This window comes from Seriola lalandi, unplaced genomic scaffold, assembly GCF_002814215.2.
Source record: "Seriola lalandi dorsalis isolate HSWRI2012SDOR001 ecotype SW California unplaced genomic scaffold, Sedor1 jcf7180002054278, whole genome shotgun sequence".
NCBI classification, from domain to species: Eukaryota; Metazoa; Chordata; class Actinopteri; order Carangiformes; family Carangidae; genus Seriola; species Seriola lalandi.
Window position 1 is genome coordinate 459,136 of NW_019524831.1, and position 13,640 is coordinate 472,775.

Genomic DNA, 13,640 nt, shown 5'->3' on the forward strand with positions numbered 1-13,640 from the left:
ACACACAAACACTCACACACACAAACACTCACATAAATACACACACACACACACACACACACACACACACACGGGCACTCCTTCTGCGTTACCTGTTTACCTGTGTGGCTGCCAGGAGTTCCTCCTTCATAGGGCACTGGTTGGTCCAAACTAGAGCTGTTCCATTACTGATACAACTTTTGGAAATGCTTTTGATACTGCCTAAACTAATGGATCAGGAAAGAAAAAATGGTATTGGAACATCACAAGTGAATAGCTTGAAGCCTGGCAAGATGGATTCTCACTTGCGAGAAATCCAGCTGCTTTGCAAGGATAGGTTCGTTAACTAGCAAACAACGCTAACATTACCGTTACTTTCCCCTTTGCACCTGCGGCTGTTGTGAGGCCAGAGGCTGGTAGTCTGCTGTGCGTTTTCTTGATGTAAAAAATTGCATTATCCCACCACCATGAGATGCCATTATCACTCTTGACAGTCAAACATGAAGATTTCCTTGAAGTCATTCATGTTGTACAGAAATAGAACCTATGAATCAGACATGTTAAGTTTTGTTTCACAAATGTTAAAGTAAAATATTCATTGTGCATCAGTGCTGGAAAGTGTAGAACATCAGCCCGAGGGAACGTGGCACAAAATGTCTCATCTAGGTGATGTCCATTTTCTGCGATGACATCATCAGTTTAGATTCGGTGTGTACAGCCCTCCAGCAAAATTTGCACAGTGGTATTTGGATATTAGGGTACAATACAGAAAATGCAAAACCCTAAAAATATTTGTCATTGATCTTCATGCACAATAGGTATATTCATTACAATCAAGTTTATAAATCCTTTTTCACATTAACACTTACCTACAATAAATCATTGAATATTTATTTATTTACTCATGTATAACTGCAGATAATTAAAAGCATTATTGACGTATAAATATATCAATAACCTGTTGTAGCATAATAATAAAAAAGATTTTATTAATCACAAGTTTTTAATCATAATGTTATTGTACTAATAGTACTATTACCCACTGTTAGTAATAATTTATTTATACTACAATGACAGATTAAGGAAAACAGTAAAGATGAACAATATTAAGCAATAAGCTTTTAGGTGCTATTTTAAGTTTCTGTGAAGTTTCTTTACAACTAAATAAATAAGCAATTAGTATAAACACAATGAAGCTGTTCATATGTTGTGTTCATGAGTTTTATTTTCTATGACCTTGATGCGAGGTCAGCTTAAATATGTAGGAATAATGAGCATCAACAACAGTAAATGATCAGCTGGTAAAATTTCATTTATAAAATCGGGGTAATTTTTTCTTTAGGAGAAATCTAAAAGAGAAGGAAGGTATAAGAAAGGCGTATAATATTCTCATGAGAGTTTTGTATTCATTGTGCAGTAACACGTATGTTCCAACCCCTCTGTTTTCATTGAAGTCATTCACATTTATTTACATTACATATAAACACCTGGATGGGTAGAAATGATATGATGAATGCCTCCACAATAAAAATAATTACTCAAATCTTAAAACAAAATGTCTCTTTAATTTTTAAGTGTCAACAGCAGTACAAAAGATGGAGTGATGTGAGAAGCTTTCTGTAACACAATTTCTGTCTCTTTTACAGAAAAGGAGGAAATTCTTGAGGTAAATGAGCTTAAACAGGCAGTTATTCAGCCCACTGTTGCATTGTTACAATGGACTGAGACACACAGAAAATGGTGTTACATTATAATATGCCTGAATTGATCCTGTGGGGATAATTTAATCATATACAGTATCCACATTTCTGTGGTGCCTAGATGCACCCAAATGTGTCACTCATTGGTTTGTTTTTACTTGATATAGTGTATTAATACTACCAAAGCTGAGGAGATTGCTCTCCACACACACCACTGTAAAATTATTCACCTTAAGTTTACCTCACGTCAATACTGCACATGGAAACTAAAGACTTGCTGGTGTACACTTTGAAGCCAAGCAAAACAAAACAAACATTAAAAAAATTTAGTAACATTTTCATTTTTTTTTTTTTTTTAGTTTTAGCAATAATACCCCTAGCAAATAATTGATCTTTTGTACTGTATAAAGAAGAATGTGAACACAAATGTGATGGCAACATTTTTTTTAAGTTGAATTAAAAACTTTACATTGGACTGTACAAGATATTATGATAAACTATTTACATATTCAGACATAAACTTTTTTTTTTTAAAGCAGCAACAGACACTATGTATTTCATTTTCTATAATAACACCCAAACAATACTTGCCATGGGCCTAGGTACCTGCCAGGAAAAAAACAAACAAACAAACAAACAAAACAAAAAAAAAGATTTCTACGCAGAAAATTGTATCAGGCTGCCAGCAATTTCAAAACAATGGCTCCAGTGATAGAAGAGCCACACACAGTGTTGCTTGAGAGACAACTCTAAAAAGCAAAGTACCAAAGACAACTATAAATGTTGCCCTGAACAACAAATTTTACACTTCTGAACAGCAGCTAGCATGTCAGTCCAGCATGTCAGTGAATTGTGCTGATTAAATTAACACAGAGAACATTCCCACCATATACATCACAAAGTTCAGACAGAAAAAAAAAAAAAATCAAATTACAGTAAGTAATGTTGAAACAGCATACAAGCTTTTGTCTTCAGTTGTTCATTCAAACCATTTGCATGTCTAACAAGTGGATTAAGAGAAAACAATTGTGAGGGCTACCTTTGCAGATGGCTGGATAGTCATGAACATGTTCATCAAGAATCAGCAACATACAAAAACATGGCAAGGAGAGAATTAACTAGGAAGGCTGCACTGTCTGTGCATTTTGCCACATTAAAACAAATAAATATTTGCACACTCCCACCTTTTGGAAAAAAAAAAAAATCTAAAAACATCACTTGTGTTTGAAACAGTCATTCACAAAAACACCTTTGTTTATCATGATAATGTAAATGCAAGCCAAATGCATGCAAATTTTTTCAGTTTATATCAGCTCCCCATAAGAAATTTGCCACATAATGAGTTTTGTAATAAACACAAAACACAAGTGAGGATATACAGCATAACACTTAGATTGTATCATGATTGGGAAAACAATAATTGAATAATTCTTATACATCAAGTGCTTTTTGTTTAAATGAGTACCTTACTTGCAATGACTCCTATGTTCACAAGTCTAATGAGTTTTTATTTTGATTGGTTATTTGAATAGTCCAGGGAAGATTATCAAAACATAAGCAAGTGAGGTGCTTCTCTCTGTCTCAGGTCCAATACTGCTCTCTTCCAATAAAGAGAAAAAAATCAGCATCTACATGAGGTACAGTGACTTGTCAGGTTTTAAAAACATGAAACCATGTACAAAAATAAAACATAAAAATGAAAATAAAATAGAACAGCCAAATACATAACTTATACTTTACTAATGAACAAAAATATATTTCCTATGTTATATTTACAATAAAATCTAAATGAGATGGTGAATTCACTGAAAACCATATTTAGCTCCAATTCATCAAACGTGTTTTTTTCTTCTTTGATTGTCCATGTTGTTGTTGTTTTTACTGACAATTTTAGAGCCAGCAGTGGCTAATAATAAATACAATATGTTGATACTCTACAGTTTCAAATACAATATACAATGCACTGAAGTCTGAAGTCTGGTGTTTCACGTCTAACCGAGCCTGCTGTTGAATTTTCTGCTCACTTTCTTGTGCTGAGTGTCTCCCCTAGGCAGCCCTGAAGCTTAAAGAAAGTATTCATTCATCATCATGTGTCTTTGCATAAATAAACAAAATAAGTAGACAAAAAAAAAAAAAAAAAAAAGACTCAAATCTGGCAACTGCGAGAGCAAACCCACTTGAGTCCAACTGGGTAATTTTGTTCATTCATGGTGTTTTTCCTCAAACAGCTTCACATTAATCAGAATTGATAAAAATACAATTTATATCCAGTGCTTATAACACTTATGAAACATCGTCTCCTCATGAGTTCTTGTTGTCATTTTTTTTTCTTTCTTTCCTTTTTTTTTGTCTTTTTTTTTTTTTTTTTTTTTTTTTTTTTTTTTTTTTTTTTTCTTTTGCTATATAAGCACAGTCAAGTTTCAGTTCCGTGAAGAGTCCTTTTTAACTACCAGCCACCTAAAGCAATGTGGCATGGTCATGAAAATATTTACAGTCACATACAAATCAATCTAACCACCAGCAAACAGGAGCAAACAGCTTAAAAATACCAAACAGGTTGACTTGGAGGGAAATCCACTTGGGCTTGTTTGTAGGAGAGCATCCTTAAAATGTTTTGTACCTCAAAATGAGAACAATGTAGAAAAGATGTGATGGGAAAAAAATAGGAATTATTAATGAGTGGTGGTTAAAAAAACCTACAAGACTTAATATAAATGCTTCCAAGAAGTAGAAACAATGCAAGTCAGCACTGAATGGGTATTGACAATGCGAGTACAGAAGATAACAGTGCTAAAGAGATATAAAGAGCCATCTGTACCAATTAGAGCTGGGAGAAAAATGCAGTGACCAGCATTGGGGATCTTAACAGTTAAATACAGTGACCAGCCATTCAGATCCTTCAAAAAGCTCTGCTCTCATTCTGAAATGGACAGGTTCAAGGGCAAGGGAGGGGAATAGCTGGACTCATGCATTAATAATGCTGTATTTCAGATGATACCCAGTCGTCAGTCATTTTAATAATCCCCCACAGCTTGATGTACTTGTTCCATCTGCTCGCCAGTGCCTGGTGATTGGGCCAGGGTGGGAGCCCTGTTGAGGCCTTACTTCCAGCACTTTGATGGAGAGCACAATGAGGGACACACACCCCATTTTTATTGTTTCCCACCCCTCCCTGGTGTTTTCTCCTTCTCTGAGCCAGATGGCGCCCCCTGGGTGCTGAGGTTGCCACAGGCAGGGGTCAGAGCAGGGCATGGCAGGGAGGGGAGCCACTTAGACCTTCTGCCCTGTAAAGAGGATCTGAGTGGCAACATCAAGGCCTTGACCGCTAGAGGAGCTTTATCTAGCTGCAGTCTGCAGAAGGTCACTGCTTGTCAGCCTTTTTAGGATAGAGACTGTGTCCTTGTTGTTTCTGAGTCATTGCATGTTGTCTTCTTTAAATGCAAAAGATAAGTGCATTCCAAAAGCTGATAAGATTACTAGAAATTACAAAATAAGGCTCAAGGTGGCAGAAAGAGAATTTATGTAAGTGCACTCATGCAAACATATGTCTTTTTAAGTAACCCTTGTCATATGTATGTATATGACAAGGTAATTTAAGAAACATTTGATATTAGCCTTTTCTCTCTGTTTAGAAATATCCTCATAAACTTTCAATTCTTTTAAGACTGCTTCAGTAATCAACTCATTGCATCAACCCGATGACTGTGCTCTGCTTTAAGACTTCTTAGTGTCAGTTTAAGATTTACAATGTCTAAAAAGAATTAAGATTGAAAAAAAAAAAAAAGAAGTTCTAAGACCTAAGACTTTAAACTTGCCGTCCAAATGGGGCTAAAGTGTTTAACAGAACATACTGTAGCTACACATTGTACAACATCAATTTGAGATTGTAATGCCCCCAAAGCTGCCTTTCACTGCTGTTCCAATCCCACAGATTGGAGGCCTTTGGCCTTTTAGCATTCTGGCCTGATTACAATCACTCTGATTAAGAACTTGGTGAGTCAGACTGGGTTGCAGAGCTGGAAATGAGTGAAAGATGCCACAGTGCTCTGTGTGGACTGGGATGAGGAAATGAAAGGGCTGGCCGGTTTCATTGATGATCACTGCATTGGGCTCCCTGGAGAACAGCTAGCATCACAGGCTACCAACCAAAGATGTCATATACTGTAACCTCCTGCAGAGCCTGCTGCCTCCAAGTTCCTGAGTTTCATTTGTTTATTCTCTTAGGGTAAATTAAAGAAAGACTGGATAATGAAGCTGCATTAAGAGATCAAGAGATTGTCTAAGACTCACGAAGCCTCTCCCAAAAGACTTTACAGATTTTAGAAACAACTTGAAATGTTTGGCACTTCTGCACTAAATTTTCTATAATAATAATCAACAACAAAAACATGATTAATAATAATAATAATAATAATAATGTGTAATGTCCCTCTGTATTAAGTTGGAATCACTCCATATGAATTTTGAGATATTTTGTACTGGTAATATTTTACTCTTGATTTTAAACATTCACAAGCTGTTGGCTGGCACACTATACCTGAGTGAGTATATTATTCCCATCTTGAACAGTTATGTAATATATCAAAAGGATCTAATTAAAGAGGAAAACAAGGTAAATTATTGTAAGAATTCAAATCTTATATCAAATATTGATATTTGATATACACATATCAAATATCAAATGTTCAATTTCAAGTTCCGTCTTTTGTTCTAGGCAATAAACTAATTGTGTAAATGTCCATGATCACAATGAAAAAAATAAACAATGAGAAAAAAAAATCTAAATTACCACAACCAAACTGCTTCACACACTTGAAGAAACACTTAAGACCAAATAGCTTTTGATTCTGATGAAGCCACATCTGCATGCTGGCTCCTAAACGATACATCATTATCTTTTTTTAAAAAACAACATTTTTAAACCTTTGTGGTGTAGTTTTTGTTTTCTTTTGCTCTTTCCCTCAGATCAGGCCAACCCTCTGGGCGTCGTCCTGTATGAGTGTTGTGTCTGCATTGGCCTCTTCGATTAAAGAGGTCTCAGTTGGCGCTGACTGGCTCTTGTGTGTCATTTTCACTGCTATAGTCTGATTTGGGCTCGTCCTCAAAATCCTCGTACATGTCCATCTCATCCTCACCATTGACCGGCTCGCTGTTGTTTGCCATTGTATTGGGCTCTAGCTTCATGTTGTAGGTGCTCTGAATGACAGGAATGGATGGCTCAGGACTTGCTGAGGCACTCGAGCACTCTGATGTCATCTGAGGTGAGGGTGTGGTGGTCGCCATGGTGATGGCCCCGGGATAGACCATACTGGCGCTGGTAGTGATGGGAATCTGTGGTGGCTGTCTGGATGTAGGAGAAAAAAAAGATAAAATTAACATTAATTATACCTTCATGACTTACTTGCGATAGAAATTTGACCTTCAAAAACAATAAAAGAACAGATGGAAAGAATGCTGAAAGTGTTGCTGAAAGAGGAAAAAGTATAGAAAAAACTATATGTTTTTTTTTTTTTCTGGTTGCAGCACTTAAACTTAGATTGCGGGATTAGGGGTTTCCCGCAGCAGTCTGCTTGAAGCCAGCAGCTCTGTGAAAATGATTTGGGAAAAGAGAGGTCCTCCTGACAGCTCCCGTTTTGAGCTGTTCAGAAACACGACCCAGTTTATTGGTGACATAAAACCAATACGTGGTTAGTGCTGCTCTTGTCTGCTGTTGTGCTGGATGATTGATACTCCAGCCACTGAAGCTTATGACTGACATGGGAACACCTGGAGAAGGGCTCTCCTGCTAACCACACACAGTAAATTAAAGTGTTAAGTTGAAACTGCTGCCCTCCAGGCTTCTGTAAGTCTATACTTAGAGCTTATATCCTGCAATAATGTGTGCACTTTATGCTCCATTTGCAGACTGCTATTGTCTAAAATGATGAAATCACAGCTATTGAAAAACACTATTTTAATGGGCATGTCAGGCTCTTGTCTTAAAACCAATACAGTAGAGGTTAACTGAGCACTGACTTTAAGAAATGGTGTTTATATTGTATGAGAACAGGCTCTAGGGAGGCAAAAGGCTACAGTGTAGTTGGTATGCTTTAAGATTGTTTGTGTGTTAGTGTGGTTAGATGGTGGGATTTGTGTCTGCGTGCCTACCCCACAGTGAAGAACTGCCTCATCTCTTGTCGCCGTGAGCGCATCATCTGCTTGTACTCTCCAATGCGGAGTTTTTTTCCGTCAATAATGCAGGTCCTCTTAGGCCGCGGCTTGTACTTGTAGTTTGGGTACTTCTCTAGGTGGAGCTTACTCAGACGGGCCTGCTCCTCATAGTATGGCTGCTTGTCCTGGTTAGACATGGCCTTCCACCGAGAACCTACACAACAAAGTAGATTGAGATTTTGGAATTTGAACACGAGGAAAAAACAATTGTAGTAATAGCTATTTATCATGATAATAAAAATGGAGAGTCAAAAGAACCAATAATATTTTAAATTCACAATCACATTTTACCACATTGGCTCAGAGCTTAATGTAAATCTGAATTGTCCTTAATAAGGGCAGAAGTTTTCTAGCAAAGTCATGTGCCAAGATTTATTGTCCATTCCACATGAACCTCTTGATAGCCCTGTCTGTGCACATTATCTGAGACAAGAGACATACTTTGATATCAGATGGTAAGAAACAACAGGCATGTGTAGTAAATACAGCTCTGTGAAGTGTGCTACCAGGTACTGGATGACAGCACTTTTAACAGCTCTGATGTATTGACTCCAATGCTGAGGGGACAAGACCCATTTAGCCTCTGTCATTTTTCATGACAAACACTTATGGTAGCGATGGACTATAAATCCATCTGTATGCTGAGGTGAACTGATTCACAGTGGCCTATGAGATAACACACCTTCCCTCCTTTAGATACTGGCTGCTTTGTCAGATCAACTTTACCTATCAGTGCAGAATAAACCCACATCTGAATGTACAAAATGCTTGCTAAGTCTGTAAGGTATTACCAAAATTCAGACTGATTAAGGAAATCTCATAAAATATCTGCTGTCTTACACATAAAAGTAGTTCTCCACCTCTACAGTTCGTCATGAAATAAGCTGTAAACACTGCATATTTATCACTTTTATCAGCCTATAAATATTTACTGGACTTGATTTAGAAGGTCTTACCCAAAATCTTGCTTATGTTGGAGTTGTGCATGTCGGGAAAGGCCTGGAGGATCTTGCGCCGCTCATCCTTGGCCCACACCATGAATGCATTCATCGGCCTTTTAATGTGGGGTTCGTTGTTGTTCCTTCCTCGAGATTCCCTGAAGACTCGGGCCTCAGTAGATCCAGCGCCTCCTGTTGGCCAACAATAATAGGGTTGGGGTTTATCTGCAGAGCCATTGACTTCCTTGGACCCTGGAATAGCCAGAGCAGGAACAAGAAGAGAGAGCGAGGCAAGACATTGATTAAATGACGAGCCATTTTCAAACTCTCCTTAATCTTCTTTTGTCGCTGCTATCATCATCATGAACATTGTTTCAGATGAGTGCAGGACTACAGACCCTCCTAGAGGGCTTAGACTTTTTATTGAGTGGAAAACCTGACTTGACAGGTTTTCATTTTATGTGCAATAAAAGTGAATACAATGTCAGCTTAAGAGGGTCTATCCAAAATCAAAAGAGGAAGACCTTGGACTTCAATGGCAGTTAAATATTTTGTCTGCAAGTATTCACACTTCTCTTCTCTACTACGTACATTTCAACTTGACATTGATAGTGTCCATAGTGCAAGGGTGCCAACATAAGACACAAACACAGGACTTGAGGCAGTCTTTAAAAAGAATCACAGAGGGAAGCTGGAAAATCTTGATAAAGCATTCTTCCAAAGTACATTTTAAAACATATATGCACAAATAAATTCAGACACGCTCTTTCTTCTTTCCTTCTCACTCCTTATACACACACACAGACACACACACACACACACACACACACACACACACACACACACACACACACACACACACACACACAAAACAAACAAACCAGGCTCACATTTGCGATGAGAGAGAGTGCCGTTTCTGCAAAGTGCTGTTTCTCAATCAGGGCATTCACAATCAGCATAAGGGAGTTTCTCTCAGTATTAAACTGTACATCAGACTGATAATGATTTCTGTTTGCATGCGCATTTGCTTCCTTTTATATGTAAGATGTGAAAGAATTAAATAAAAGCAGTATGAATATTTAAACAAACAAAAACATGTTGATAAACAAGGCTTGAAAAATAAGACAAAAAAAGCCTTCCATATGCTACGATACATCTTTAATGATCTCAAATCTGGAAAAGAAAGCTTGGGATGACTCATGCATATTTCATCATCCACATGTGAAGCCTTCTCATTAGACCATTCCACTAGCAGCCTTGGCACATGTTACCTGGGGTTTGATTTCTATTATTATTTCAGCTGATAAACAAAATCAAACTCTTAATGAGTAATGGAGGGCTGTGCAGAGGCATTAATTCCAAATCCACAGAAACCTCGCTCTGCTCTAATCACTGAAGATGCTGAAAAGTGTCTTCACTTCGGAAAAGCATGTCTTCTTTTCAGAACTATTATAGGAGACAAGTGCTGGAAAAGCAATATATGTAATCACAGAACCACCACCTATAATTGAGGGGGGCGTGGTGGAAGTTGGATTATGCGCACAGAGTGTGTTTGAAGTCCAGTTGCCCACTAGGAAACCTGTTTCTCCCAGTACAAAGACTCCCCAAATCAATTTCCACCAGCTCATGTTTAACAGTCAAACAGCTACATTTGTGATACACAGAGGCTCGCGTTCATCTGGGAGTCTTGTGAAAAATGTTTTTTCACATTGTGACACTGCACTAGCTGCTGCCCACATAAGTGTCAGCTCAAAATCATTTCTGTCTTAAGCGAAGCAGGTTAAGAAAAAAGAGGGAAAAAAAACATGTGTAAGAACATTTTGGGGGCAAAAAGAAAACCTTCTCTTAAAATAGAAGTTAAAATCAATATATATTCTGACAATTATTTTTTTTTGTGTTTTTTAAGTGTAATTTTTTTCAACAAATAGTGAATGAAATATTTTGACTTGAGAATTTTTTCTAATTTTTTTTCTTCATCAAGGTGTTGATAGAGCAAGCCTAATATTCGAAACCTTTGCTTTTTCTTAGTCTCTCAATTGAATTACACATGGAATGGCCTGGAACTGATACGTGCATATAAATATAATAACTTAGACAAATGCACAAAAATAGGAAATTAGAATATTTAAAAGGTGTTGGTTCACTTTTGTAAACACTTTCTCAAACTACGTGGGTGACATGTCATATTCTGTCTGTTTGCCTTTGCCTCCTAGAATGTTATAGGCCCTAAAGCCATCATGAATTCAGAAATAATACACTACCTTTGCTGCCACCGAACCCCACAGTACGTTAATTTCATTTAGCATGCACTCACTGTACAGGATGAATTGATTTCACTTTGTTTGGTTTTGACAACCATGTTTATTGTGCAATGAAATGTGGTGTGGCGGAGGGCTGACAGTATCCATCAACGCGGGGCAATCTGCTGACTGCCGGGGCCAGATGAAGGTATTCATTAGCTCAGGAGCGCAGCGCTCACTCAGACACGACAGCCAGTGTCTGCACCCCGGGATCGCTTGCTGTAATTTACGATGCCTCCCGTGCCATTACTCTATCACTGACACTGATTCAGCAATTTATATACTGGTGTGCATGCATACGGGCAGAGGTGAGCTTCTTACGGGGAGGGGGACAAAACAACTGCCTGCCATCAGCTAGTGCCACATCCATAGTTAGCCAGGAAACCAGCCACGTGACTTGGTTCATTGGAGGGAAGCCAGATGAGGTATGGCACATGGGAAAGTGGCTGCCTGCTCTGCCTGATGCTACAGAAAGACACTGAAATGCACAACGGCAGTGTTACATCATTTACTTTCATCCGTACTGAGGCAGGTGCTTTGGTCCTGGATGTGTAAACAACAAATAGATGAAGGTTTCAAGCTGACTCAGACCTAAGACTGCCCCTGGGAAACCAACAGCCTAACAGAGTTTGACCTTTGACCTGAAATCAAAGTCTTCACTGTAATATTACTGATTACGGTACAAACATTGCATAAGAGCATGCAAGACTTAATGGGTGGATAAAATTGCCCCCCCTTCCACCCCGGATAATATACATGACTTAATCAGAGGCATCCTGTGCATTAGCAGCCAGTCTTAGAAAATCCCTAGAAACTGCAACATGCAATTTGCCTCAACATTGTTTCTGTCTTTTCATTGAAAATCATGACACTGCTCTGACATTTTGCAAATGAGCATTAACATTTTTTTTTTCCAGGAGGGGCAGGATATTTAGGAATCAGTTAGTTAGGTGTGTGATTGTGTAAATAAACACAGATGTTTAGCAGTGACAGGGGCAGCCCCCCTGGGTGGTAGCTGGGGAGGGAGCGTAACAGAGGGAGAGCTGCTTAATAGAATTTATTGTGATTCATGAGGCCTGCAGCTCAAGTGTGACAGAGCGATATGAGAATCCCCTTTTAATTTGTCTCTCCTGGAAACACTGCAGATGAGCAGCATGAATTACAGTGAGAAAGAATGATTGTGTGTGTGCACGAAGCGTGGGGGGTGGGGGATAAAAAATGAAGAAAGGAGAGCGAATAACGAGGAAGTAGGGGGGGAAAAAAAAGGAGAGAAATGGAGAGAGAATCTAGTGAGGCCCAAAAGCCTATCACACCTGTGAGCTGCAGGCTCAGACTCGACCATGTACCAAGCCAGAGGGTAGCACTGCCCCAGCCGTCCCCTCTCCTCCCCCTTTTCTCCTCCTTACTCATCTTTGTTCTGCGGGCAGACACATAATGTCACCCAGGAATCCGCTCAAGAGGATGAGCCTCAGTGAGCAGGCAACAATCACGCAAACCTGCCAAGCCCTCCCTGTTGGGATCAAATATAACACCTCTGACTGAAGGCATTTACTGCTGACAATAGAGCCTCTCCCTCAGAGCAGGATCAGGCTAGATTAATGTGTATGGACAGACAGGACACGGCGCTCAGTGCCCCTGCTCTAGCCTGAGCTCACAGCAATTAAACCATTACAAATTACAAGTGATATAAGCCCTATTATAACATGCCAATCCTTTTTTTTTCTTTTACAGTTCGGATGATTTGAGTTTTCTGGAGCCTGTGTGTGTGTGTGTGTGTGTGTGTGTGTGTGTGTGTGTGTGTGTGTGTGTGTGTGTCTTTGAGAGAGAGTGAGTGTGAATGCACGCACATGTTAACTTAGGAACAAACAGCCAACCTGTTTCAACATGCAGGCTATGGCTTTCACTTTTGTCTGCTCTATCCCCTCTCTTGTGCATTTAGCCTAAAAGTGGAGTCTAATCTTTCACAACGTCCCAGCTTTGCACTCACAAAAGGAGATGCATGCACACACAGAGAAACAGCAACACAGAAATTTGTTCTATTGGGGCTAAAGTTGAATTAGCCAATCTTCAAAACAGAACTTTCTTATTGATTGTGATGACCTATTCAACTATTGTTGTTGCGACTTGATAAATCATGTCTGAGCCTCCTCATCTAAGCTTTCTTCAAGGAAAGTCCTCTGCAATAAAAGCCAGAGCTTGATTCCCACAGCCTAAGTGCAAGGAAAACAGCAACAAAGACCTCTTCAAACAATCAACTCATATAAGAACAGCTCACAGCAACCAAAGTAAAGAAACCCATCAACAGTGATCTGTAACAACAATGCAACGCTACTGTTCTTCTCATCCTATTCCATGAGGACTTTGTTAGAGACACTGTTTGGCTGAAGCTTCATCTTTTCTCACTCTCTGGTTGATATTATCACACTGGGCGTTTAGATTAATTCTGTTTCCTGTCTCCACATATCTCTCAACAACCTCTTTGTTCTCTGCGGACCCTCAGTGGTGGGGGCGGT

General features: G+C 38.8%; 1 protein-coding gene across 7 annotated transcripts in view; it reads right to left on the minus strand.

Annotated features, from left to right (window-relative positions):
* Positions 1 to 1,524: 1,524 nt before the first annotated feature.
* sox6 (SRY-box transcription factor 6) overlaps positions 1,525 to 13,640 on the minus strand; it is a 134,872-nt gene continuing 122,756 nt past the window's right edge. For 5 of the 7 annotated variants that reach the window (XM_087173761.1, XM_023405537.2, XM_087173759.1 and 2 more), the window contains 3 exons: positions 8,846 to 9,079; positions 7,827 to 8,043; positions 1,525 to 7,023 (listed from right to left, as the gene is read on the minus strand). In XM_087173761.1, the coding sequence (XP_087029887.1) occupies positions 6,717 to 7,023; positions 7,827 to 8,043; positions 8,846 to 9,079 (758 nt within the window). In that variant the 3' untranslated portion in view covers positions 1,525 to 6,716. The remainder of the gene's footprint in view (positions 7,024 to 7,826; positions 8,044 to 8,845; positions 9,080 to 13,640) is intronic. The other 2 variants (XM_087173763.1, XM_087173764.1) reach the window with 1 other exon arrangement.